The sequence below is a fragment of the Neovison vison genome, chromosome 5 (genome assembly GCF_020171115.1).
Source record: "Neovison vison isolate M4711 chromosome 5, ASM_NN_V1, whole genome shotgun sequence".
NCBI lineage: Eukaryota > Metazoa > Chordata > Mammalia > Carnivora > Mustelidae > Neogale > Neogale vison.
In genome coordinates, this window is record NC_058095.1 from 35,039,902 (window position 1) to 35,067,734 (window position 27,833).

The 27,833-nt window shown below is 54.1% G+C and overlaps 1 protein-coding gene and 1 long non-coding RNA gene across 7 annotated transcripts; one reads left to right on the forward strand and one right to left on the reverse strand.

Annotated features, from left to right (window-relative positions):
• Positions 1-2,815: 2,815 nt before the first annotated feature.
• On the reverse strand, positions 2,816-18,517 carry LOC122906492. 4 transcript variants are annotated; one of them, XR_006384546.1, is made up of 6 exons: positions 18,430-18,478; positions 18,140-18,324; positions 15,344-15,532; positions 6,322-6,408; positions 4,696-4,772; positions 2,816-4,601 (listed from the first exon to the last, which is right to left on the reverse strand). It is a non-coding gene; the product is annotated as an uncharacterized LOC122906492 (long non-coding RNA). The 4 variants fall into 4 exon arrangements; XR_006384548.1 differs by lacking the exon at positions 18,140-18,324 and having other exon boundaries at positions 18,430-18,517; XR_006384545.1 differs by having other exon boundaries at positions 18,140-18,435.
• On the forward strand, positions 18,492-27,277 carry CA4 (carbonic anhydrase 4). Of its 3 annotated transcripts, none has more exons than XM_044248503.1 (8): positions 18,492-18,629; positions 23,322-23,375; positions 24,142-24,297; positions 24,953-25,098; positions 25,215-25,313; positions 25,581-25,647; positions 25,788-25,954; positions 26,965-27,277. In XM_044248503.1, the coding sequence occupies exons 1-8, from the start codon at positions 18,578-18,580 to the stop codon at positions 27,157-27,159; spliced, it is 936 nt and encodes a 311-aa protein (XP_044104438.1). In that variant the 5' UTR covers positions 18,492-18,577; the 3' UTR covers positions 27,160-27,277. The 3 variants fall into 3 exon arrangements, with proteins under 3 accessions (XP_044104438.1, XP_044104437.1, XP_044104436.1); XM_044248502.1 differs by lacking the exon at positions 18,492-18,629 and adding an exon at positions 18,934-19,006; XM_044248501.1 differs by lacking the exon at positions 18,492-18,629 and having other exon boundaries at positions 21,090-23,375.
• The last annotated feature ends 556 nt before the right edge of the window (positions 27,278-27,833 follow it).

Consider the following 27,833-nt stretch of genomic DNA (forward strand, 5'->3'; position numbering starts at 1 on the left):
TTTAGGCAGATGGGAAGACAGAGGGGCAAAAGAAGGCATGGGACAGTCACCAAAGCCTCTGAGAAAGCCTAAAGACCAACTTCTGGTGTTCAACTCACCATGACACTCTCCTTCCTATCCTCTGCTCTCCACTTCATCCATTAAGGGGTTGATGCTAAGAGAGGTCCCCTCAGTCAGATCCTAACAGCTCTGGTTATGATGGTAGTTAAAAAACCACCACTCTAGGCTCTCAACAACATAATCCTAGGGGACAGGAGGAGGGTCCATGTGGCCTGAGGGCCAATGTGCCACCCCTTGGCTGACCCCACAGCCAAGGCAAGGACTCAAACAGCATCCAAAGAAGAAAGGATGCTGCTGGGAAGGCCATGGGGAAGGTTGCGGGCCTGGAGGAAGTGCAAATGTCTTCCAGATTTGATTGCCTCCCACACATGCTAGGTCCTTAGGCCTAGTGAACCACAACTGGAATTTGAAACTCCTAGTGCTCCTTCTATGCCATCTCCCTGCCTTCTTCTCACTGGGACCCCCAACCTCTACTGGATTCTCTCCTCTGCATTCTCTGATAGGCAGTGATACCAGGAAGGGTCTGCAGGGACTCTGGGTACCCTAGATGTCTGTGGAGATTAAACCCAACACAAAATAAGGCTTAATCAACAGCAATGGAGAGCAAAGACAGGAAAAGTTCTTTTCTTGCTAGGCCTGAAAAAGCTGTTGCTCCCCTCTCTTACCCTTCACCCCAACCCTACAGGTCCTCCATGGGCTACTGAGGGAATCCTAGAAGAGTGAACAAAGCAGGGAGAAGGCTAGAGGTGGTCACAGGAGTATGACAGGGCCTCCTCAGCAGAGTGAGTGAAAGAACATTTTGCCTTTAAGTACTTTGAAATAGCAGCAGACACAGGAAGTACAAATAGTCCCTACAATACAGATGGCATATGTTCTCCTCCAGCCTAGGGGCCCCACCTCCCAAAGCCCCACACACATGAGCCCAATCTCACACCAGCAGGAGGCTGGAACCAGAGCTTCTGTGGCCTTCCCAAGTGTGCTAACTTGCATTCCTGTGTACTAACTTGCATTCCTGTGGGCCCCTGAGGCTCCCACTGAGGTTCTCAGTGTCTACTGAGGAAGAAAAATTACAACCCCTGACATTCACAATTGATCTGACATTCACGGTTAGACCTCAGCTTTACTAGGAACTGGTCAAACAGAGCCAAGTATTTTCTTCTCCTGTTGGACATAAGCAATCAACAATACCAACCTCAGATAAGGTTACTCTGAGACCATGATAAAATGAGACAAAATAAGGCCACTTCATAATTTTTAAGCACAGACAAAAACAAGATCACTGAGCTGACACCCAGCAAATATCAAACATACCACACTCTATTGGCTACAATGAGTGACTGGTATATTTTTTAGCAACTCTATTTTTTTTTAAAGATTTTTTTAAGATTTTATTTACTTATTTGTCAGAAAGAGAGAGAGAGCACAAGCAGGGGAAGCAGCAGGCAGAGGCGGAGGTAGAAGCAGGCTTCCCACAAGCAGGGAACCCGAAACAGGGCTCCATCCCAGGACCCAGGGATCATGACCTGAGCTGAAGGCAGACAAGCTTAACTGACTGGGGCACCCAGGCATCCCTTTTAAAACCAGCTTTATTGACATATAATTCAGATACTGTATAATTCATCCACTTAAAGTGTACAATTCAGGACACCTGGCTAGCTCAGTCGGTAAAGTACGCAACTCTTGATCTCAGGGTTGTGAGTTTAAGCCCCATGCTGGGCATAAAGCTTACATTGAAAATTTAAAAAAAAAAAAGGCTTACATTGAACATTTTTTAAAAAGCGTACAATTCAGTGGCTTTAATCATATTCACAGAGTTGTGCAACCACCACTGTGGCAAATTTAGAACATTTCCATTACCCCAAAAAGAAACTAAAAAGAAACCCTGCACCCCTTAGTCATCACCTTCAAATCCTCTCATCCCCTAGGCAACCACTAATCTTTGTCTCATAGATCTGCCTGATCTGGACATCTCATATAAAGGGAATCATACAATATGTGGCCCTTTGTGACTAGCTCTTTCACTTAGCATCATGTTTTCAAGTTTAATGCACACTGTAGCAATGCATCAGTAATTCACTTCCATGATGGCTAATTTCATATGTCCATTTGACCAGGACACACACACACACGTGTGTGTACGTGTACATGTGCATATAGACCTTACTGGTTCTGCACAGTGTGCACCAAGAAGCTTAACCTTAACCTTCATGCCTTTGCCCCCAATAATTCTACTTCTATGAATGAACTAATTCCACTCCTAATGAAATAACCAAATCGAAAGACTTTATTTAGCATTATGCTCATAGCAATATTATTTTAAAAACTAAAAAAATCAGAAACGATCCAAGTATCTGATAGCAGAGGAATGACTCAGTCATGGTACACCCTTCATTCCATTTGTGGGTGTTCAGAAAAAAATCCTGCAGGAAAATACAGCAAAAGCATGGGGGTGGTGAGGTTATAGGTGATTTTTAGTTTCATCTACAAATGCCAACATGCTGAGTCTTATGTCATACCAACAGCATTTCTCATTTTGATACAAAAGTACCAGGTATACCTCCTCACACAAGAAGATGGAACCCTGGGCACCTGGGTGGCTCAGTGGGTTAAGCCTCTGCCTTCGGCTCAGGTCATGATCCCAGGATCCTGGGGTCGAGTCCCGAATCGGGCTCTCTGCTCAGCAGGGAGCCTGCTTCCTCCTCTCTCTCTGCCTGCCTCTCTGCCTGCTTGTGATCTCTCTCTGTCAAATAAATCAATAAAAAAATTAAAAAAAAAAAAAGAAGAAGATGGAACCCTCATACGCTGTTGGTGGGAATGTAAAATTGTACAAACACTCTGGAAGAGAGTCCCATGGTTTCTTAAGATGTGAAACATACACCCACCAGATGAACCAGCCACTGAAGTAATATTCTTTTCTATGAAGGTTGTGTTATGCTTCTTCATAAAGGTCATATTCTATGCTCAGCACAATAGCAGAAGATATTTTAAAAAAAATTTTTTTTTTATAAGTAGGCTTTGCACCCACGTTGGAGCCCAACATGGGGCTTGAACTCATGACCCTGAGATCATGAAGCTGAGATCAAGTCGAATGTCTAACCAAGTTAATCACCCAGGTGCCCCTCAAAAGGTATTTTAAAAACAAACGAACACCTCCAATTGCCCTTAAGCCTGGAGAAATAAATAACTGCACTTTAAGAGGTATAAGGAGTTGGGACCGCCTGGGGGCCCGGCCCTCTCAGGCTCAGTTCTGGAATGGAAGAGAATGAACTGCCTGCACTTTTGAAATTCCTCCTCTCTTTTATTTTTTGCTTGCCAATCCTCTACTGAATTTATCCATGATATGACTTCCACAGGAGAGAATGTCCCACCAGAGCTCCCGGCCCCACTCAGCCCCTGCAAAGGGGAGGCAAGCAGCCCGCACCCCCCAACTCTGGCAGAAACCTGCACTTCCGGAGCTTTAGCTTTGGATTATTTGTACCCATATAGCGAGGAATTTTCCAGATTCCCAATACTTCTTAAAACCTCCTAGCGAAGTGTTCTGGCATCTCCTGTGAATTTTTAATTAATTTTGCTTCCAGAGAATTAACTAGTCCTATTTTTGTTGACAACTTGTTCTGTAAAATGGCACTGCGTTATGTAACATGGCTTTTTTGGTGTTGCAATTTGTTTTTCAAATCTTATTACTCTAATTTATCTCCCTCCCCAGCTGAAGAAATGGTGACGCGGCGGTGGGGGGAGGGGTTGGTAGTGAATGTTGCAAGGCCGCCATGCTACTTTTATTATGGGCAACCAAGGAAGAACGGGAATATGCTTGGAGGCAAACCCCCAGAGTTCTGGAGTGTAGACAGGCGTTCAGGAACCTAGACGCCCCCCAACCCTGCTTTGGGCACAGAGGGCTGCTTGCTGTGATTTCTTCTCAAAAACAGGGCTTCTCAACGGGGGGCTACAAGAGTGGGTAAGACTAATGAGACCACTGAGCAGGAGACCACAGGGCCTCTGAGCACGGCCAGGGGGCGACGTAAAGGGCGGGCTTGACCAGACTTAGAACCAACTGCACTGGGGAGTCAGGGGACCCCGCCCCCCCGCGACAGGACCCCGCACTCGGGCTTCAAGTACCTCCTGCAGGCGGTGCTGACGCGGCACGAAGCCCCGCATCCTGGGGACCCGCCTCCACCTGCTCTCCGCTTGCCCCGTCTTTTCCGGGCGTCCAATCCAAAGCCAATGCGCACTCCGCAAGGCCTGGAGGGGAAAACCAATCGATTGTCCTGCTTGGTCTTCGAGACCCAGAAGCCGAGCGTCGTGCACTCGATGCGTGGGAGGTCCTGGACCAGAAGGAGGGACGCCTGCCGAGATGGAGGACCTTGCTCTGTGGTTGCCTCCTGGGTGGTTGGGAGGTCGAGATTCCGAGGCATGTTAGGAAGTTGTTCTGGAACAGTTCAGGTCCTAGAAGAACACCATCCCTGGCCCTCCCGTCCCCTGCCCCCAACCTCACAGTGTGGCTTGGGGCAAGTCATCTCTTCTGTCCGGGTCCTTTGCTCCACCTGTACAACATGAATAGGATAGAACAGTATGGTCCCTCATTCACGCAAACCCAAGATCAGCCAGGTATCTCTTGGCCAATGTCAGTAGTCTCACCTTGGCCATGACCTTCTGAAGCTCTTGGAGCAGTAACACATGCAGCCAGGTTTTCCCCAGTTCTGGTGAAACGGAGGCTTAGAGGGGAAAAAAATGGGGGGGCTTGTTCATGGGCAAATAGTTTGTTCCTGCGACATTTCTGGCCCTGGAAGGGTGCTGGGTGCCCTGGGAGAAACCAGGGTGGTCCTTGCACCACCAGTGAAGGGCCATACGTCACCCATCAGACAGTGAGCTCCCCAGGGTGGGAGTTGTCCTCTTAATCCAGGCTGCTGTCCCCAGGAAAGAAGTTGGAAACCCCAAAGGTCTATATGCTTCTCTGCAGTGTCCACACTGACTGCCCCGCAGACACTTTCAGAACTCTCCCCACACATTAGCTACACAATTTTACTCCTTCGTGGGCCTGGGCTCCCCTCGGTCTGCCACTGGCTCTCTCTCACCCACAGATCTACAAGGAACCAGTGCCAACTGGAGGCTCCTGTGGCACTGCCCCCCAGGAACTACCTTCTCCTGGCTGCCCAACCCTGAGAGGGAAGTTTTGGGGGGAGCCCCACGCAGCCTGAGTCAGCCAGAATGCACCCAGTCGGCCTGCCCGGGCTTGCCCCTCTGCTGGGATTCTTTTGCAGAAGTTGGTCTTGAGCTGACCAGGCAGGCCTTGCTTTCCTGAGCACCAAAGCCCCACCAAGAAGAACACCTGGAAGGCCAGGAGAGCGTCCCAGAGGCAGCTGAAGTCAGGCTGCCCTAAGTTCAAATCCTAGCTTCTTCTTCCATGACTGTGTGGTCTGTGCTGGTGATTTAACTATTTCCGGCCCCATTGGTATGGTGGGCACTGTCACAGCACACGCCTCCCTTCTAGTCACTGATGGGATACAAGCTGCTTCCATTGTGCCGGCAGGGTCCCTTGTCAGGGGGCGTCAGTTAGGAGGGTCTCCTCTTATCCTGTTACTGGGACTCTGTTCAGCAGGAGACGGGCCCTTCCCAGGTGAGACACCAGCCCCGGAGAAAGAGCTCGCACTGTGTCCTCTCCCGCCCGCTCAGGTCCTGGCCGGACTGCTGCACCTCGGCAACGTCTGCTTTGCCCACTCTGAGGACGAAGCCCAGCCCTGCCACCTGATGGGCGACGCCAAGTGTGAGGACAGCGCAGGGGCCTGGGGCTTGGGCTGCGGTCACAGCGCCAGGGAGCAGGGCCCGCCCTGTATGGAAATGGGCCAGCGTGGGTGGGACCGTAGGGGGAGGCCTGAGGGTAGAATTTGGAAGGTGATGCCCTTGATGAAACCATGAATGTTAGTCCTCGCCCCATCTCTGGGGAGACAGACAGCATCGTCTGTGTCCTACAGATGAGAAAAAAGAGGGTTTATAAAGTGATTTGTCCCACATGGGGCAGTGTGGACTGGGATGGAGAATCCTGGGTTCGAGTCCTACCTCTGACATTACAGGGGCCTTTTGTAAGTCTCCTCGCCTACCAGGACCTGAGTTTCCTCAGTCTGTCTGGCACAGCACAAGGGGACAAGTGTCCCACTGGATGACATAGTGACTCCAAGAGGCCCATTCTAGGCAGACGGGAAGACAGAGCGACAAGAGAGGGCATGGGACAGTCACTGAAGCCCCAGAGAAAGCCCAAGGACTCACCTATGGTGTTCAGCTTCCTGTGACACCCTCCTCCCTGCTGCTTGCTCTCCATCTTCTTCCTTCATCAAGGAGCAGATTTTGTCCCCCCTGTCAAATCCAAACACCTCTGCTCATCATGGTAAGTAACACCCACTCCAGATCGTCAATAACAGAGTCCTCCTGGGGAGGACAAGAGGAGGGCTTTTCTCCCCTGAGAACCAACATGCACCCCCTTTGGCCAGCCTGCCAGGCACCCAAGAGGAAGGAAACTGCCAGTCAGCCCCTGCGGCTGTGGGGGAGGGTGGCTGGAGGAGGTGCAGGTGCATCCCACCCCTGCTGGGCCCTCAGGCAGTGAGCAGGGAGCGTGGCTTCACCTTCTCATTGCAGGAGCTGAACCACAGCTGTGCCAAGCCCTTGTTGGGACAAATGTGGATCCAAACACCTCCAGCAGGCCTGGCAGAATGAGGGAAACTGAGGCACCACCAGAGAGGGTTTCCCCAAAGGCCAAGGTAGGAGCTCTCCCACCAAATTGAATGATTGGCAGCCTAAACATCTACACCTGACCAACATGAACCAGAAGCAACCCACTACCAGGGTGCCTGAGGATGAGGTTAGGGAATGCGATGCTGGGCAGTGAACAGAGCAGTAACCTCTTTCCCATACATACCCAAGATGGTCCATGCCCCGTCTGTGAGCCCACAGCAGGCAGAAAGTCCCAATGATGAGGGAGAGGGGCAGCTCAGGGCATCAAGGCCCATGCAAAGACAACACAAGCAACACGTGAATAGATCATCAGGTGTAAGTGATCTCAGGGGCCAAGGGTGACACATGGTGAGGGGCCCCTGCCCACTGCTGGTGGCATGGTCATCAGGATGTCCTAATCACAAGCACTTCTGTGATCTGGCCCATTCCTACCTGCCAGGTACATCCCCAATCTCTGCCTTGAGCCAGAACCAGTTTGTGGCTTCCTCCAATATCCCACACTCTCTCCTTTTCCATGAGCCTTTCCAGGTACATACTGTTCACCTTCTGGAATGCCTTTCTTTTTCATTTTTTTAAATGCTTTTCAACCACTGCCCCCTCGACTCTATCCTCAGTCCCATCTCCACATCAGTTAGTTAATTCGTTCTCCTTATAACTCCAGCTTTACCATCAGCTGCCACAAAAGGACCTCTCGAGACACTGAGGTTTAGTTAGTGCCCTGTGCCTGCCCTGGCATCAGTCCCAGGCATGGCCACTGTGACCCATTAGACTCTTAGCTTTAAGAGAGCAGAGATGGCTCAGTCATAGCGCTGACACGGCTGCTGGCACACAAGTGTGGTCATCAAATGGGGCATCCCAGAACACATGAGGAACCTAGCCTGGGGACCCCGATCACAGGGCTGGGAGGGTCTATCTAAGTGTCTGATCCAGTCAACAAGCCTCTGGTTTGTCCTCAGATGTTCCTGGGGTGCTTTCTTTACCTTCTGAAGGCTTTCTTGACCCATGCCCTGCAGGGCCTACACAGCACCACACTCCCTACATCCTCTGCACCAAGCCCAACAGCTGGACAGGCACAGACCATATACCAGGAAGAGGGAATTCACATAGGACCTCACCTCTGCACAGAGACTAGCTTGACCATGGCCCTGGGGTGATGAGGAGCAGGACCATGGACATGGTGTAGTCTGTGCACTGCACAAGGGCTTAGCCAGTAAAAAATATGGGCTTCCACCCAACCTCCCCCAGAAAAGAGCCAGCTTTTCCAAGAAATAGGAAGGCCCTCTCTCTTAAACCACTCATAGGCTCTGTGTCTGGCTGGGGTGGGTGAGCCTTCCCACATAGACCATGCCCCAAAAAACCCAAAAAACAAAGAAAAAACCATTTACCCATTAGCAGTCACTTCTACTTCCCCCCAACACTGCCTGCCACATGCAGTTACGGATCCACTTTCTGTCTCTCTGGATCTGCCAGTTCTGGACATTTCTTTTTTTTTTTTTTTTAAGATTTTATTTATTGGGCGCCTGGGTGGCTCAGTGGGTTAAGCCACTGCCTTTGGCTCAGGTCATGATCTCAGGGTCCTGGGATCGAGTCCCGCATTGGGCTCTCTGCTCAGCAGGGAGCCTGCTTCCTCCTCTCTCTCTGCCTGCCTCTCTGCGTACTTGTGATCTCTCTCTGTCAAATAAATAAATAAAATCTTTAAAAAAATTTAAAAAAAAAGATTTTATTTATTCATCAGAGAGAGAGAGTGAGTGAGCACAGGCAGAGAGAATGGCAGGCAGAGGCAGAGGGAGAAGCAGGCTCCCTGCCGAGCAAGGAGCCCAATGTGGGACTCGATCCCAGGACGCTGGGATCATAACCCAAGCCGAAGGCAGCCAATCGACCAACTGAGCCCCCCAGGCATCCCTGGACATTTCTTATAAATGGAAGTATGCAATATGTGATCTTTGGTGACCTCTCTTTAGCTCAAGATTTTCAAGTTTTCTCCATATTGTAAAGTATGTTAGAATGATCTTTTTATGACTGAATCAGAGTCCACTAAATGGAGATACCATGTTTTACTTATCCATTCATCAGTTGGTAGACATCAGATTATTTCCATTTTGTGGCTACTGTAAATAATTCTGTTATGAACAGTCATGTAGAAGTTTTCGCCTGAACATGCGTTTTACTCCTCTTGGGTAAAGACTTAGGAGTGGAATTGCCAGGTCACATGGTAACTCCATGAGTAACCCTTTGAGGACCTGCCAGCTGTGTTTGTGTTTCCCCACAGCTCATGCTGACTTTGTGCTACCCATGCTTGGTCCTCTCCAGCGCCCTTTCTGCCAGTGCCTTTGACACATGGGGCGGGGGGTACAGAACCAGTCTGCGCTCGGCAGCCCCCATCTCGTGGCTGGCATCACCAGTAGAGCATCCCTGCTATTTCTCAAGTCTTTGGGAGTAAAGCATGGTTGCACTTGACCAACACCAGAACGAGGAGACTAGAGCTAAGTTTGAGAATTGTGTTTTCTGGCTGTGATCTGGGCTGCGAAAGGATCAGATTTTCTGTGGTCGTGGTGGTGGTGGGCGGAGGGTGGAAAGTGATCTCCCCAATCCATTGATGTCTCAGAAAAACTCTGACACTGTTTAAAAAAAGAAAAGAGAGCAAAGAGAGAAAAGGAAAAAGGAGAGAAGAGAAAAGAAAAGAAAAGAAAAGAAAAGAAAAGAAAAGAAAAAAGAAATGAAAAGCAAAGCAAAGAAAAAAACTCTTGACGCTGTTAATTTGAAACTTCCGGAGCTTCCTCAGTGTAATCTGAAATAAGCCCCCCTATGCAGAGGGCAGGGAGAGAGGTTAAAAGAGGCAAACCTTTCTGGTCTGATAAGCAACAGAAGTTCCATATGAAGCTTGTCTTGGCCGGCTGCATGGTGAGTTTACCACCGTACCCACTGACAGAATCATAAGGGTTTACAGAAAGGCCTTCACTGGGTTCAGCCACATGCACAATTGAGATGGTCTCATCAACACCTTACTCTCTCAAGGCTGGGTCTTTGGGCAGCTTCTCTGTGGGAAAGGCAAGCAGCTGCGTGCACATTCCAAGGACAAGGGAGGAGGTGAGGAGCCTCCCTCTGATTGTCTGGGTCTACCTACCTCGCTGGGTGACTTGGGACAAATTACCGCCCCCTCTCTGGGCCTGGAGCCCTAGTTGTAAAATGAATTCAGAATGTCCTGAGATCTACCACGTTATTTTCATAACATTGCCAATACATCTTGCAGCTGGATGAGCCTGGGTTTGTCCCAGCAGTTGAGTCCTGAAAGGCACTGCACAGAAATCCTCCTGGGGCGACCCTGAGCCACTGGCCTATAGGGACCCACCTTTCTCCAGTGAGACCACCTACAGTGAGTAAAGCAAGACAAGGCTGGTTCACTGACCCGTATTTGCCGAGCTCTGGCTGCACAGCTCAGCTGTGGAAGAAGCCAACCTGGTTGGTTCCTAAACTGACAGAGCTCAGGGCCTCAGGGATGGGAAAGGCTGATCTGGGAAGAGACAAGAAGACCACACCCAGGGCCGTCTGCCTGGGGAGGAGGGAGCAGGGGCCAAGGGCTCCAAGCTAGGGAGACCCCACCCAACTGGAGGTGTTGGGACCCTGGCCTGAAGGGATGTACAGGCTTGATCGGGAAGGGTGTTGTGAGTAGATGGAATCAGGAATTCCAGGAGACTGAAACAGCCAGGAGGGGCCCCCAGACCGGCGCTGGCGGACTGCCTAGAGCGTGGTTGTGGGCAGAGATGAGAGGGACAGGTTGGGTGTATGGCAGTAAGGAGCGGAGGCCTTGTGTGTAGATGGGGTCGTGTTTAATGGAAGTCCAAGGCCTCATCCTGGTCCTGGGGTGCAGATGGGTGTGCCTGCCCTCCCATGACCATAAACTGCTGCCCTCAAGTGTCTCCCCTCTGCCTCTGTCCACTCATTTCCCACTTCTGACAGGGGTGCCCCACAATGAGCCATGGAGGCCCTGGGGACAGGGTGGCTGCCAGGAGGAGGCCCAGGCTGCGACACTGCTCTGCTCCCCTCCCATGAGTCATGGAATCTGAACCCTATCATTTGCATGTCTCCTGGAAACAGTCCACAGCATCCCCCTGTCACCAAGTCAGCATAGCTGGACCTCTCTGCCTCCCTCCCCCAGAACGGCCAGTTGGCACATCCGTTTCTCCTCAGAGGTGCCCTTGTCTTTCCTTCCAACTTGAGGTGTGAGATGGAGGCCGCACACCTGGGCCTGCGGGGACAGGAGGGTTTGTCACAACAAGCGCTGCAACCAGAGTCTGGAAGAGCTGCCAGGGGTGGGACCACGTCTCGGCGTCCTGCTCCTGGCTCCACGGTCCCAGAATACCAGCCTCCTTCCTTAGGCTAGCTCCGTTCAGGCTCCCTCCCTCCCTCGTACCCCACATCCCTGACCTCAAACTCTGGCTGATCCCCTGAGCACAGGCTCCGAGCCCCATCCACCCTCTGGGGCTTGTGGCCCTGGCCCAGGGGCTTGACGCTACTGGGCCCACTCCTCCACCTTGCTTCCCAGGGTAACCAGAGAGGGTGTGGGCCTGTCACCGACCCTACAGGGCTTCAGCCTCCGCCTCAAGGGTGCTGTCCATTTCACAGTGCTGAAGCTCCTGACCACTCCCATCTCTACCAGGAGCCGCTTCCCAGACTGTAGCCTCCACGCACAGTCGGACCCAAACTCTAAGACATGTTCACTATAAGACATGTCCAATAACCTGCATGATTTGAACTGGAAGCATGTGGAGTCCAGAAGAATGTGACCCAGCTGAGGGCTCCAGAAGGGGCTGCTGGTCGATGGGTTCTCTCAGGCACCACGGCAGGGTTCCTGACCAGCCCTAGAGGGTGGAGGTCCAGCCCTTGCACCCCACCCCACCCCCACCCTGATATCTGCTACAAAGTGGAAACACAGAGCACCCCATTCAAAAATTGTCAAGAATGTCTAGAGCAGAGATGCCTGGGTGGCTCAGTCAGTTAAGCATCTGCCTTTGGCGCAGGTCATGATCCCAGGGTCCTGGGATCGAGCCTGCTTCTCCCTCTCCCTCTGCCTGCTCTCCCTGCTTGTGCTCTCTCACTCTCTGTCAAATAAATAAATAAAATCTTAAAAAGAAAAATGTCAAGAGGGCCACAGCGGACTACTCAAACAAGGGCAGCTGCCCTGTGTCTACACAAGTCCCACACTCAGGAAGACAGCCCTGCCCATTCCCATCCCACAGAGGGCTCACTGAACTTGAACTACATTTCAGAGTTAACTTTGAGATTACTTACTACGGCAGCCACTCGCCCCCCACCTCCCTTGGCTGCCAGAGTGAGGGAGGAGGCGGGCAGATTATTCTTACCATCCCGCATGTGCCTACACGTATCTCCTACCAGAGGCAGGAGGTGAGCAATTTACAGCCTTGCTAAATCCCAGCTTCCATCTGAGGCTTGCACACCTTCCTCCTGTCCCCGGGGCACGGCGGAGCCGAGGCCACACCCGAAGGAAAGAGCTAGGACGGGGTTCTTGCTGACACTTGCTCAAGGCTCTGTCTCAGTTTCCCTTCTGATATCTGAGAGTAATTCAGGTGTGAAATGAGGTTGCTCCAGGGGTCATGGTGGGAAGTCCCTTGAAGGGGGCTAACGTTCTGGGAATCGGGTACAGGGTGGCCCTAAAGAGTTGTTTTTCCAACTCTCCGCATGGCTACCTCACAGTCATTAAATGATGCCCGCTGCCCAAATGAAAAAGAAAACACCAGGGCAGGGCCGAAGGATCTAGTTAGTGGCCAGAAGAACTCGTGACTGTAAAAGGCCCTGATGGGTTCGAAGCGCAGGGACAGCAGAGGGCGCCGTTGCTGTGCAAACACACCGAGGGGCGGAGGCACCCAGGGGTACACTCTTCCTCACTGACTCTCTTCCCCCCAGATCTACGCAGAACATCCCCCCCCCACCTCCCCACCCCCCTCGCACATGTTCCCTATCTTACAGGCACACCGGAGGTCAAAGAGTTAGACTCCAGGCTCAGATTCTCCAGCTGGCCTCTGAGGGTCCCTTGGCTGGGGTCCCTCACCAACCTTTTGCTTTATCCCTTACCCCACCTCCACATTGCTCTCCCAAACTGACGGTGGTTCTGTTCAGTGAGGAGCTGGGGGAAGGCACCAGGATGCCTGGTTTGCTTCCCCAGTCTGTGGCTCTACCTCTCCAGTGGAAAGATGTCCCTGCAAGATGGCAAGTCAGCTGAGGACAGCCTGGGTACATTCTGGAACCACAAAATGACAGTTGGAAGAGCTACGAGGTAAAGTGAACTCGTGTTTGCACTGAAATGTGAAGGCTGAGAAGCATAACACTGAGCTGTTCGTTCTGTCAACAGTGTTTTGCATATAGATAAAGACTGAAAGAGAAGACACAAAAATTAAACAGATTAAGGTGGGGAGATGATTATTTTTTTAAAAGAGTTTATTTGTTTATTTGACAGACGGAGATCACAAGTAGGCAGAGAAGCAGGCAGAGAGAAGGAAGCAGGCTCCCCAATGAGCAGAGAGCCTGATGCAGGGCTCGATCCCAGGACCCTGGGATCATGACCTGAGCCGAAGGCAGAGGCTTTAACCCACTGAGCCACGCAGGCGCCCTGGGGAGATGATTATTTTGTTCAAAAATTTTTTTTCTTAAAAAATATGTCAAATTGGAGGGGCGCCTGGGTGGCTCAGTGGGTTGAGCTGCTGCCTTCGGCTCGGGTCATGATCTCAGGGTCCTGGGATTGAGTCCCGCATTGGGCTCTCTGCTCGGCAGGGAGCCTGCTTCCCTCTCTCTCTCTGCCTGCCTCTCCATCTACTTGTGATTTCTCTGTCCAATAAATAAATAAAATCTTTAAAAATATATATATGTCAAATTGGGGCACTTAGGTGGCTCAGTCGTTAAGCGTCTGCCTTCAGCTTGGTCCGTGATCCCAGGGTCCTGGGATGGAGTCCCACATCGGGCTCCCTGCTCGGCAGGAGGCCTGCCTTTCCCTCTCCCACTCTCCCTGCTTGTGTTCCCTCTCTCACCGTGTCTCTCTATGTCAAATAAATAAATAAAATCTTTAAAAAAAATTTTTTTTGTAAATGTCAAATTGAGGGGCGCCTGGGTGCTCAGTCAGTTAAGCATCTGTCTTTGGCTCAGGTCATGATCCCAGGGTCCCACATCAGGCTCCCTGCTTAGCCAGGACCTGCCTCTCCCTTTGCCTGCCACTCGCCCCGCTTGTGGTCTCCCTCTCTCCCTCTTTGACAAATAAATAAATAAAATCTTTTTAAGAAATAATAATATGTCAAATTATAAAATAGTTGCCTCTGAGAGAGAGGTTTTTGGTGATTTACACACACACACACACACACCCGCCCGCTTTCCGAATAGTCTACAAAGGTAAGTATTACCTGGATAATCAGAGACAAAGAAGCTAACACACACACACACACACACACACACACCTGAAAGAGCCTGTTCTCCTCCTGTGGCTGCATCCTGAATCAAGGAGGGAATGTTCCCCTTTCCCCCAAGGCTGCCTTTTCCTCCCCACCTGGTTCCGCCCTCATCATCCTCTCTGGAGTTCTTCTGCCACAAAACCAGAATGTGAAGTGAGTACACTTGGAAAATCCAAAGCAGCTCTGATCCCAGCCTCCTGCTGGAGTGAGCCTGGATTCCTGTGGTTGAGACACGGAGAGAAGAGGGGACAGCCCTGGGGGAGTTTTCCTGAACTCGCTGCAGGGCAGGAGCAGAACAGACGTCATCCCCTCTGCTGGACGATGCCCCATGCATCTTCCTGCTCTTACTATTTCAGAATGTTCAGCGGAAGAAGTTTCCACCAACCCGTCCACGAAGGAGGTTCCTATTCTGCCCCCATGAGAGCCTCCAGCTCTCTCTGCCCCCTCCCTCTTCTCCCCCTGGATTCTCCCCATAGACCAGAGAAACAGGGTAGGCGTGAAGACAAGGGAAGAGAAACAGCAGCTTTCACAGATGCGGGCAAGGAAGGCTTTCTTGTCTCTGCTAGAATATGGCAGAGATCCAAGGCGGGGAGTGGTGGAGAGGAGAATACTGATTAAGGCTTCTTCGGCATGTGGGTTTCATCTTAACACCCAGGGACACAAACCTGGACTTGAATTATCTGCTAATCTGTGGAGGCTCTGAGGGTGCAGAAAACAATGGGAGATGGAGGCCGGGGGTCCCAATGGCTGGGAGGTGTGGGTGTTTGTGGGGAGGGAGGGTGAGATGGCATGGAAAGAGTATGGGGAGAGGAGCAGGAGACCAGCGTTCAAATCTCGGGTCTGCCGTCTTTGCTGGGTACCTTGGATAAGTCATTGCTCTCTCCGAGCTTCAGCTTCCTCTTCTGTAACTCGAGTAATTAAGGATCCCTGTCCCTTTCTAGGGCCATATGATCCTCTCTGAAGAGGTTTCCTGACCTAGAAAATCAGGCTCTTAAGATCTACCTCCTCATCAAAGGAAATACCAGTCCAAACTTCCAACCCCGGCAAACAGGTGCTATCCATCTGATGGCAAATACCTCCCCGATCCTATCTCTCTGCACACTTACCTCCTCCTTGGGAGTCTATCCACGGTGCCCTATTCCTCTTCTCATTCTGTTCCCTCTGGCTGGATTTCCCTTCCCTTTGTGGGCTCTGTCTTCTCGTCTTCTAATACTCAGCTTGGATCTCATCTCCTCCAGGAAGACTTCTCTGATTTCCCACTCACTGGCTGAGTTAGGCGTCACTCCTCTGGGCTCCTATACAATCAAGGGCATTTGCTTAATGGCTAGTAATTACAGCTGAGGCTTACTGAGCACTTACTGAGTGCCTAGAACTCTATAAGGCTCTTTACTCAGCATCACAGATGTGGAGCCTCACACACCATGTGAGGGAGGTGTGATCTGTATCCCGTTTTCCAGGACACTGGAGCCTGAGGGAGGTAAAGGGTGAATGATGGGGCTGGGGTGCGAATGGATTTGGATGCTCCAAAGCCTGGTTCTACACTTCTGCCTTATACTCTACCTGCCCACCTTGTCGACTGAACATGGGTGCGATGGTTTTCTGTTTAGAGATACCTGCTCATCCTTCCTCTGACCGATGAACCTTGGGAACCACCTCACACCAATCAGAGTCCCAGCAAGGGCTGAATCCAAATCTCATGTTCTTGTGTCCACGCAGTTGGGACCCAGCCTCCCTCCGCAGCCTTCTTTACCCCCTCCCTGGGTCTTGGGAGTCCAGAAAGAGCCTTTCCAGGGTCTAGCTCAGTGTCCCTTCCCACCTGAGGCCACATCCACACCTGTCCAGGGTCAGATTTAATCCAGGTAAAGGGATCTCTGTTTAGAGGTCATGGTCACATGTGCTCCTGTATCAGCCTGGGCCAGCCCACTTCAGGCACAGGTCACAGAATTCTCACAACAACCTAGGGGGAAGTTAGGGGGATGATTTTCATTTTGCAGATGAGGGAAACCAAGTCTCAGCTGTCCTCACAGAGCACGTGGGTGGCCCCAGAGGGAGCCCAGGGTGGTGTGTCCTCAGAGCCCTTCAGCTTGGCCACTGCCTCCATCCATCCCTCTCCGAACCAGGCTGTGTGGGCGCACGTCCCCAGAGGATGACAACTCTAATTCATCTTGGAGGCTGCCAAGGGGCAGTGGCTGCACCCGGGAACCGTGAGGCACGTTGTGAAAGTCTGGGCTGGACAGGGGATGGCTCACAGCTGGTTCCCAGTAACTATTTATTGGCACAGGGCCAGGTGATGATCCCCACTTTATAGATGAGGAAGCTGTAATCAGAGGGGAGCTGGAAAGCTGCCCAAGGCCATGCCTGAGTTAGAGGAAAAGCAGAGACTAGAATGCAGGACATGTCGGGGAGCCTGGGCAGAGTAAGAGGAAGGAGGCTGCGCCGGGGCTGGGGCTTTATGGGTCCTGTAAGTCACTGAGACACAACAGGACCCATCCCTGCTCTAATGATCCCTGCTTGAATAAGGGCTTTGTCGCCTCCAGGGGAGCAGGGCCCTGGGCCTGGACAGGGACAGGTGACTAGTTAATGGCAAGCCAGGACAGCAGGGCTAGGCTGGGAGATAAGGCTGGGAATGTTACAGCTAGAAGTGGAGAGCCTCTTGCCCCGTGTAACCTTGGGGGAGATGATAAGGCTGCGCCCTGACCTCCCACATTGCCCACATACAGCCTCTGGGGTGGCTCTGAAGGCACATTCGTGAAGACTTGCCCATCCTTAAGCTCCTCCCACATGAGCCCATGCCTCACAGGGGACACCACACCAGAGCCTGGCTCGCCCCATCTCCCCCACCCCCATATAGTAGGGGGCACACTCACAGGGTGGGGCACACTCACAGGCATAGAGCCTGATTACTTAGGGGACAGCTCCTCCCACTCATTCTTCTCCCGGGGAGGCCCCAAAGGGATGGACTTTGAGGTGGGTCCAAAGGTCACTGATCAGTAGCCCCTTAACCCCACCAAAGGTTTTCAATCTCTCCTGCCAGTCACTGGCCTGGCCTGGGGTCACGCAGACCCCCTGAAGTGCATTTCATTCCCAGGAATAGGGTTCCTCCCCACTCCATTCCTCAGTCCTGAATAGCCCTGTGGACATAAATCCACTCCCCAGAAAAGGCTGTGGGGTGTGGAATCCCTCTCCTGACTGCCAGGTCTCAGCTGCTGATTAAATTTAAAAGCATTGGAGACAATAGAGCCCTAAACCCGAGGAGGTGGGCACCCCCTCCCCTCTCTGTAGGATCAAAGCTGTTCCTTGAGGCTGTGATCCTGGGCCAGGATGGAGGGGGGGTGCAGGCGGTGGTGGTTACAGCCAGGACTGTCACCAAAGAGGAAGGCCCTTTGCCTGGAGAGTTCTAGGGGAGGCAATCCCTCTTCAGAGGTCCCTAGCCTAGGTTCAAAGGCTGGTGAGAGCAGAGAGGTTGGCAGCGGATGGGGAAGCGACTAGACCAGAAAACAGGGGCTTCCTGTTGATGAAGGGGGCCCAGGCCCACTGCCTGGTTCCCTGTCCCTCTTCTCTACCCGAGTCTAAGCTTTCCAAACCCCTACGGAAGCCCCCACCCAATGTGGGACGCACAGTACCTAGAGCCCTCATGGAAGAGTCTAGAGGCTCTGCAGCAGGGGGGTGGCAGCCAGAAGACTGAGTACCCCTCCTGAGACCAAAGGCAGCTTCCTCTCTAGGACTCCCCTCAGCCCTGTCCTCCCCAATGCTAGGGCTTCCTTCGAGGAAACTTTCCTTTCCCTGGACCCCTCTGAAGATCCTGGCAGATGAGAGAACTAGGGGTCCACTCAGACCCCTATCTCTTCTCTTCCCATCTCATCTCAGGGGTCTGGGCGCCTCAACAGGAGCCAGTCTGGTACCTCTGACCCCACAGCTTCTCTTGTCTCCCTGAGCCCTTTGGGATCTATTTCTCAGTCTGGCCCCTCGCCGTTCCCCTTCTCTCCTCTGGCCATCGCAGAAATGCTCACACCGCGGTTTAGGGGCGTCTTCACTCCGTGTTGGAAGAAGAGTCTTTGGTCTGCATAGAAATTAAGTTTGGGACAGCCTGAGAGGAAACAGAAAAGAGACCCAGAGAATCAGCGACCACAGCCCGAGGGAGAAAAGCCAGCCCTCTCTTTGGGAACACCGGATTCAAGAAACGCCAGCACACCTCCCTCATTTGCAGCATCCTCGGGAGGCTGTCTTGACCCGTCCACCTCCAGCCCAAGGTCCTGGCGGACGGCTACTCAGGCGAGAGGGCTGCGCTGGGAGTCCAGGCCAAACCGATCAAAGGCAGGAATCCGGGCACCCATCTTTGTATGGATCAAGTACCTCGCGAGGTCACCAGCCGGTTCTCAAACAGAAGACCAGGTGTGATGGGGGCGGGCGGCTCTCGGAGGCAGGAGCGAGAGGAGCGGCGCTGGCGGCGGGGGCGGGGTGGTGGTGGTGGTGCGGGCACGAGGCACAAGGTGGCCCGGCAGGGGGTGGAAGCGGAGGATTTCGACTCAGGGACAGGACGCGGGGAGGGGAGGCTCCGCCAGGGGGAGGAGCCGCTACCCGCGTTCCGCTGTCGGGGCTCCTTCCCGTCGCAGCTCCGCTATAAAACCCGGGGCCGGCATGATCGCTGCACCCCCGGAGGCCTCCTCGGCACGCGACCCCCGGCTCGGCGGCGTCTTGGCTCCTGTGCGGGATGCGGCTGCTGCCTGCGCTCCTGGCCCTCGCCGCCGCCCGGCCCTCGGCCAGCGCAGGTGACCGCGCGGGCCCCCGTCCGGTCCGCGGGCGGGCGGCCCCTCGGCGTCCCCAGCCGCAGTGCGCGCAGGGCGCGGGGCGCGCGCCGGGCTCGGGCTGCGTGGGCACCGCTGTGGCTACGGGGCGGGAGGGCGGACGGGGCGGACGCGGACCCCCGGGCGCTCCCGAACGGCCACGTGCGGCGGCGGAGCGCTGCGTGCGCGCGTGTTTGCCGCTGCGGGGGATGGCGGGGCCCCGCGGCGCTCGGCCCGGCGAGAGTGCGAGTCAGTGATGTGGATGCTTCCCGACCCGCCTCGACGCACGCCGCCGTTCTCGCCCTTTCTGGCACTGCACGCGCCTTTGGTCCTCAGCCTGTCCCTGCGTCGCTGTCTGTCCCGCCGGGGCTCAGTGCTGAGGGGCTGCCCCCCGCCCAGAGCACAGGAGGCCCTGGCTTTTCCGCTTCGCACCCTGGGTTCCTGGTCGTTCCCTTTCCCCTCCCCAGAGCCACATTGGGAGCTTGTGGCCAGGGGGGACACTAGGAGACCCGAGACCCTGGCTGAGCCGGTCTTTCCGGCCAGGGTGATTTTCGTTTAAAGATTAATAATGTGGCCGAGCTCTTAATTATTCGCCTAGGTGGGAGGTGGCAGGAGTTGTGTGTTAATATTTGATAAAGAGCTGAAAGCACCTCCAGCCCCAGGGCTGGGCACGGGGATCAGGGGAGGAATCTTTTCTGCGACCCCACAGGGGACCATCTCCTCTGCAGGAAGCCCGATCTGCCAGTCCCCAGCTCAGCTACCCCTCCAATGGTCCCCTGTTGGGGTCCAGCTGGCCAAACGTCCTCTCCAAAGCTAGATGGTCCCTTCTGGGAGTCGTGGAGTAAGGGGTGAGGTCCTCCCTCTGCAGCAGAGAAGGAGAGAGTATGTGCCTTTTGTGGGAAAGATTTAGCTGTGTGTGTGTGTGTGTGTGTGTGTGTGTTTTGGAGGGGATGAGGGGAACCTTGCAGAAATTACTGGCTTCTTCCCAGGAGAGGAATAAAGAGGAGAGATGGGATGTGACAAAATTCATATGTAAAGTCGGAATTTGGAAACTTACCTAAGCAGGGGGACTCAGAAAAAGAGAAACACTTTACAATTAATTCTGTTGCTTTGTAGCTGTGTGGCCCTGGGTAAGTCACTTCGCTTCAGTTTTCTCACAATATAGAGATAGTAATGCTGACTTAAGGGGTTTTAAGGGTTCAGGTGAGCTAGTGGGTGTAAGTGCTTGGTGTGGTACTTGAGTGGCGCATGCAGACACCCCAGGCCTGATGGCTGCTTGGAGCCAACCAGCCAGGAATCTATCTCAGCTGCCCCCTCCTACAACCTGTGCTCCCATTAAGTGCTGGGGCTTTCAGACTGGAAACTGTCTCGGGACTAGTCTCCCTCCACCCATTTCATCCCCTGGGATGCTTGAGGCTGGAGAGGGACCAGGATACACATCAGACAACCCAGAACATCTGCTGTCATGGAGGGAGGAGGAGAGGAGTCATAGGACTCTTTGGGGCCCCAGAACCCAGGCCAGGAGTTGCTGAGACTTTGCCAGGACATACTTGGGTTTTGCTGAGCTGGTTTCCAGGATTCCTCCTTCCCCACAGAGTGGGAATGTAGAGTGAGCAAGGTCCATCAGAGAGAACTCCTTGGATCACCAAGAAAGGTCCAGGGGGGCAAGTGGAGGGTAAGGGACTGTGGCTGGGTAATTGGTGACAGTTGTGGGGTTTGCGACTGCATTCCTGCTTCACCTAGGCGGGTCACTTAGGTAGAACCTGGAGCTTGGAGCCAAGATCTGTCTGTGGGGAGCCCCTCTCCTTCCCAGGCCCCCTGAGACAGCAGGCTTGTCATTATTTGCAAGGGCAGCCCTCTCATGAATACAGGAACCTGAGCTAGTTTGAGACCCTGCCACCTCAGCCCAGGGACGTAAACCTGACCCCTGGCCTCATCAATGTTGTTTTCCTGGCTCTTGCCTCCTGAAGAGGGTAGTTACAAGAGCATTCAGCCACACAGGTCAAAAGTCTCCACAATTAAGACAGTGTACCAGAGGTCACCATTACAAAACCAGGAGCTGTAGCCAGAGTCAGGGAAGAGCACATTCCTGAGAATGGCTCAGCCCGAACCAGATGGGCCCTGGGGAGGCTGACAGGAGGGTCCGCCCTTCAGGACTCTGACTTCAGCAAGGCTTCCCCTGGAATAGCTTCCTTTGAGGCCTCCGGTCAACCTTGGAGGCCCCGTCTGCCTTCAGGACCTTTGAGAGAGGAAGACATGGGTGAATTCTGACAAGGAGGCTTTCACAGTTGCAAATGGGCTCCATCCAACCATCGTCTCCTCAGACACTGAGAAAAGTCCTGGCTGGCCCAGTGGCAGTTCGCTCTGCCTGAGGTAGAATGGAGGGCTGGGGAAAGTTGAACTCTCCTTCGGAGATGAAGCAAGAGCGGGAGCCAGGACTGAATCAGGTGAGCGGGCTCCAACTTCCGAGCTCTGGCCACCTGCACAGGGGGACCCGGGAGTTGGGGAAGTGGCCACAGGCCCTTGCAGAGTTGACCCATCTGGGGGGTTCCTTGAAGGCAGAAATTCCCCCCATGGGGGGTGGGCTGCAAAGCCCTGTCCAGGGCAGGGAGTGGACCGTGATGGGGAAGACACTGCAGGATCTGGCGGACTCTGAAAGAGGCCGGAGCAGCAGAGCAGCAGCGGATGAAGCCTTTGACCCAGAGCCTGGAAACGCAAAGCTCTAGCTGATTCCAAGGGGCCTGGAGCGAAAAGGTGCCCCGTTTTCTGGGGATGCTCACTCTCCTGGCCTGGAACCCCTTGTCCCCTCCCCTCCCAAGAACCTGATTGTTCCCTCCCCTCCCGAGAACCTGACCACCTCCTGGCTCCTGCCCCACCCTGGCCTCATTCCGGAGACCTCGGAGGAGGTGGACAGAGGCAGCCCCCAGAGGAGGGGGCGGATGTGCTCAGAGGCCTCAGCTCAGGCTGAGTGGGAAGCTGTGCTTTTCTTAGGAATTTTCTCATCCCTGAGTTCTTTCCAGCTCACTTCATTTCTCTCCTCTCGGCCCAACCTGAGCTTTGGCCATCTGCGCACTGATCTGAGGCCAGGGGGAGGGAGGCCAGGAAGAGGATGGACTCACTGGGGACTTAACTGTGCTGCAGGCTGCCTGGACTACTCCACTGTCTCTCATTAACTCCCACAGTCCGAAGAGGCGGATGCTATTAGCGCCATTTGACAGATGAGAAAACTGAGGCTCAGGGAGATAAAGGTGACTTGCCCCTAAGTGGCCGAGCAAGAATTTCAGCTCTGGATCAAATGTTTTGTCCGCCCTACTGCCGCAGCCTCCCCCCGCCCCCCCGCTCCGCCGCACCCCCGCTTAATTGATAGACTATAATGGTAGAGCAGATTTAGATTTACAGAAAACCTGAACAGAAAGCACAGAAGGTTCCAAGGCACACACCGCCCTGGCAGGCCCCCCTGGTGGGTAAATCTTGCACTTAGTGTAGTGTTTGCCGTACAACCTCTTCTCAGAGGTGCTGGTTCTCCAGCCCTGAACCACAGCTGAGATTAGAACCTGAATCTACCCCACGTACCAGTATTGCAGGGTGGTGGGTCAGGGTTTGAAAGGGCCTGACTACCGTCCCTGGTGGGCTGTGAGAGTTTAATCCAGAACGGGTCTTAATCACACAAGAGCGTGTGTTCCAGGGAAGGGCTCGTCTAATCTCCTCCATCATCCCGGATCAAGTCTGGGAAGGCAGCCAAGCTGAACTCGGCTCTGTTGTCCCAGGAGGGGAGACTAGGACTAATCCTCCTCCTGTCCTCTTGCCAGAACCTCCCTTCCAGGTTTGGGGTGGGAGATACAAGGAAGGAGGAGGAGGAGGAGGAGGCTGACAGCAGCTGGAGGAGAGGGTCAAGGCCAGGCCCTGGGGTAGAGGTGAGGGCCTCAGAGGGCCTCTGAAGGCCCCTCAAGAGTGGCTGTTTTTCCTGAGGACCAGTGCCCTGGGCACAGGAACCAGTCAATCAGCTATGGGTCTGGACTTTTGGGGTCTGGCTGCTTCTACCACTTCCGTCCCCATCCCTGTATTTCCTCAAGTCTCCTTCCTTTGGGCCTACAGTCCCAGATGCAGGAATGCTCCATCCCAACCCAAGGGGGTCTCTGACCCTGGGGATATTCCTAGTCTTTGACCCACTGCGTACACACACACACACACACACACACACGAGTGTTGCTTATGTGCACCCAGCTCCAGCCTATTCCTAGAGACGTGTGTATGCACGTGCACCGACACAGGCCTCGTGTCCTTCCTCTCTCTGCCCCAGAGTCACACTGGTGCTACGAGATTCAAGCCCAGGCCTCCAACTATACTTGCTTGGGTGAGTACAGCAAGTCTCGGGGACGGGTTTTCTGCATCGGGGGGACTGCCCAAGTCAAAATGAAAACCCAGGGAGGGCGGGAAGGATCAGGGTAATGATCCGCCCAAGTCAGCTATCAGTTACTCAAACACACACACACATCGGCAGGCGTGCACGGACACGCACATACACAGTCCTGGTGCTCGGAGGACGGGGAAGGTACAGTGGCCCGAGGCTTCCCTGGCATCTCCCGTTGCTGTCCCTAAGAGGGGAAGTCTTCTATCAAACAAATCAGCAGTTGCATCAGTTATAGAGACACTTTTTTTTTTTTTAAGTTGGCTCCCTGCCCAACGTGGGGCTTGAACTCACAACCCTGAGATAGTTACATGCTCCCCCAACTGAGCCAGCCAGGCATCCCTATTTGGCTCTTACAATGAGGTCGTTGGTTCTGTTCCAACGACCCCTCTTCGGGTGGACCTGGAAGGTTGTCCTTGGTATTTTTTTCAACTGTTGCACAATTTCCCTGCAGTCAGCTCTGCGGCTGCCTCTGCCGTGTTTCAGGGACTGAACAGTGCTGCCCCCTCCCCAAGTCCCAACCACACCCATGTCCAGGGCAGCCTTCCCTGCCTCCAAGCCCTCAGATGATACTGCCAGTTGGCGTGTCTTTTCCTAGGCCCCCTTCCAGGGGGCTCCACTGTCAGCTTCCAAGCACTCTCCCTTCCACCTCCTTGAATCTGAGGAGGGGCGTGTGCCCCTGACTCTCAGCCCGCCCCTCCTCCCTGCTCAGGGCCTAGCCAGTGGGGTGAAGACTGCCAGAAGAGCCGCCAGTCCCCCATCGACATTGTCACTACAAAGGCACAGGTAGACCCAGACTTGGGACCCTTCTCCTTCTCTGGCTATGACAAGAAGCAAAAGTGGAAAGTCCAGAACAATGGGCATTCAGGTGGGTGTCAGGCGGTGGGGGGGGGGACCTGGGCAGGCAGGGGAAACTGGTCCAGGGATCTCTGACTTCCAGAGGACTGGGCTAGAGGTGCTCCTCCAGGCCCACCTTGGCTGCAGAGGGGCTGCAGAGCCCAGGGCTTTGGAAGTGGGGGAGATGCTTTTCAGTGGAGGACAAGCAGCATCCTAGGAAGAGGGAACAACACAGCAAAGGCGCAGAGGCGTAAAGCATCTTGGGGTGTTCAGAAAATCGTGGATGGCACTGTGTGCCTGGAGGCAGAGAGCACAACTAGGGTGGGCCTGGGTCAGGCTAGGAGCCGCTGAACTGGGCCCAGGGGCAGGTCACCTCAGGGCTGAGGAGTTTGGACCCTCCCTTGAGAAGGCCCGGCATCAGGGAGAGGCTTGATGCAGGGGAGAGGCTGGGCTGAGGTGCATGTTTGGGGCGGTGGGGGGGGGGGCGAGTTGCAGAGGGAGAGGCGGGCCCGGGGGCCACAGGGGGCCAGCAATAGGTCTGGGCTATACCACCTGTCCCCATCCCATCCTGTCCCTATGGCCCAGGACTGTTGCCTGTGAAGGGTGGAGGCAGAAGAGAAAGCTCTGTGGGGGGGGGGGGGCTCGAGGGGGTTGCGGGGGACTCAGCCCCCTCTTGTGCCCTCCAGTGATGGTGCTGCTGGAGGGTGAGGCCTCCATCGCTGGAGGAGGACTGGCTGCCCGGTACCGGGCCACACAGCTGCACCTGCACTGGTCCGAGAAGCCGGATAGGGGCTCAGAGCATACCCTCGATGGCAGGCGCTTTGCCATGGAGGTGAGGGCCCTTCTCCAGGCTGGCACGTGGCTGGGCTCCGGGTGGGCCTGCCTTGGGTGAGAAGGGTGCTCCAACCCCCTCATAGGTCCTCTCTCCATTCCTCTCCCTGCCACCAGATGCACATAGTCCATGAGAAAGAGAAGGGGACATCGAGGAACGAGAAAGAGGCCCAGGGCCCCAAAGATGAGATTGCAGTGCTGGCCTTCTTGCTGGAGGTGGGACTCTCATTCCCCAGGGGCTGAGGGGCTGCTTCTTGGGATCAAGAGGTCTGGGATTCCAGAAAGGCAGGAAGGGGTTGGGGGACCCTGACCTCCCCTCTGTTTCTCAGCAACTTGTACACCCCCAGGTGGGGAGCCCCAAAGCTCTCAGGGCCTCAGTCCCAGAAGCTGCCTGCCCTCCCCAGCATGGACCAGGAGAATGGACTTCTGGTCGGCACTGGCTCCCCACAGGTCCCTCTCAAGCCCCCTTCCCTTCTGTTCCAGGCCGGATCTGAGGAGAATTATGGTTTCCAGCCCCTGGTGGAGGCACTGGCTTATGTCCCCAGACCCAGTGAGTGGTTGGTGGGGAGGGGAAGGGAGGAGACTTCTTCCTACAGAGGAAGGGCCAGGGTGATGTGGTGGTCTGGGCTCTCAGGGACCCCTGCTTCCCCCACCAATTGACGGTATCCTCCCTACCAACACCCACCCCAGAGATGAACACCACGATGAAAGAGAGCATCAGCCTGTTCGACCTAATCCCCAAGAAGGAGAAACTGAGGCATTACTACCGCTACCTGGGCTCCCTCACCACTCCAGGCTGCCAGGAGACAGTTGTCTGGACCGTGTTCCAGGAGCGCATTCAGCTCCGCAGGGATCAGGTACATAGGGCTCGGCTCAGGGTACATACAGCCTCCCACTGCCCAGTTCCCCAGAAACCATCCCTCTGGATCCTCATAAAGGCCCCTGGGGCTGCAGTGGGCATGGGGCACCCCAGGGAGCTGAGGTCCTATTGGTTGAATCCACAGACACTCCCCAGGGTATGGCAAACAAGAAAGCTCTTGCCTATCCCATCCCTGGTTCCCCTCAGAAAAGGCTTCCACGCTGTCCCCTGCAAGTAGGTGGGACTCGTCCAGTGAGGGCAGGGAGCTGGTGTCCTGGGGACAGAGGGAGGGCGAGCAAGGGGGAAGGGCCAGGAATGGTCAGGAGCAGCTGAGAAAGGACCAGTGCAGCCCCAGTAGGAAAAACAGTCCATTCATTCAACAATGGTACTCAAGACCTTACAACACCCCAGGCTCCAGGGATACAGCTGTGAACCCAAGGGCCAAATCCCTGTTCAGTGATACTTTCCTTGCTGAACAGTAATTTTCAAAGGGTGGTCCCTAGTCCAGGTGCATCACGATCATCTAGGAACTTGCTAGACATTTGAATTCTCAAACCTCGCCCCAATCCTCCTGAATCAGTGTGGGGCCCAACAAGCCCCCCCTACCCTGGCCCCACCCCGCCCCACCCCGCCATGATGCTCATGTACTTAAGTCTGAGAACCACTGTTCTGTAGTAACAGCGATAAGATAGCAGTGATCCGTGCTTATGGGCCCTCAAAACTGTGAGCTGTGTGTCCACCTGTCAAAGGGAAGCTAAGCACTCTACATCCTTATTCTTTTCATCTGCACAAAAACCTGAGAGCTAGGGAAAAACAAAACAAAAAGAAACTTGAGAGCCAGGGATTCCAAAGCCCTAAAGAGGGCTCAGACAGGCAAGGTGACTGATCTGGGGTCATACATGAGGCAGGCGAGAATTCTACCACTGAACCACCAATGCTGGGGTCATACATGAGGGAGCATAGCTCTGCTTGCGCCTGGCTTCGTGCTGAGCCCCTTCTCTTCCACAGATCTTCGCCTTCTCCAAGAAGCTGTACTATGATAAGGAGCAGACATTGAGTATGACAGAGAATGTCAGACCCTTGCAGCCGCAGGGGCAGCGACACGTGTTCAAGTCTCGGGCCCCAGGACAGCTGCTGCCCTTGCCCTTGGCCACCATTCTGGTCCCCACGCTCACCTGCCTGATGACTGGCTTCCTCCGATGAGCGATCCCTTCTGGACACTTGACCTCTGCTCTCAGTGTGTAGAGGCCTGGGGCCTCTATTCCTCAGGCTTCCTAGCATGGATTTTGATGATGATTAAAGGGATATATTTTTGGAGAAACCTTTCTAGGGTCTATTTTTAGTTCCCATGACCATCCCTGCCCTGTTCTCCTCAACCTGCCACCATTTCAGGGAAGGGGCCTGAGTCTTGGAAGTTCTTCCTAGCAGGGACTGCCAGGCACCCCCTCCCACCTTTGTAAATAAACTTCCAGTCTTTGAGAGATGCAAAGACACTTGGAGAGATGCAAAGACAGCTCTGAGTTCCCACACCAAGAAAGCCCTGGAAGTTCCAATCCAGCCTCCTCACTGTATAATGGGGGAAGCCGGAGCCCAGGAAGGAGAAAAGGCTCAGTGGAGATCACACAGTGGGGCTGTGGCCAAGGGGGCTCTGCCCCCTGCCCAGCACTGTCTCCTCTGGACTCCTCTGGGCTGCAGAGCGCAGGTCGTGTGTGGGTGCAGCCTAGGGAAGCTAGGTGCCAAGGCATTCATTTATTTGCCCAAATATTTCTTGAGCGTCTATGTTCTAGGCACTGGAGATATGGCAGGGAGGACAGACAAAAAATGCCGGCCCTCCTGGGGTCGCCAGCCTAGCTGGAGTTGCTGGAGATGAAATACAC

Bases quoted from the DNA above. Each gene is read 5' to 3' on its own strand.
- CA4 (XM_044248501.1), top strand. From the start codon at position 23,234: ATGTGCACCCAGCTCCAGCCTATTCCTAGAGACGTGTGTATGCACGTG. The intron at 23,376-24,141 runs GTGAGTACAGCA...CTCCCTGCTCAG, and splicing joins CTCCAACTATACTTGCTTGG to GGCCTAGCCAGTGGGGTGAA. The intron at 25,955-26,964 runs GTACATAGGGCT...TCTCTTCCACAG, and splicing joins TTCAGCTCCGCAGGGATCAG to ATCTTCGCCTTCTCCAAGAA.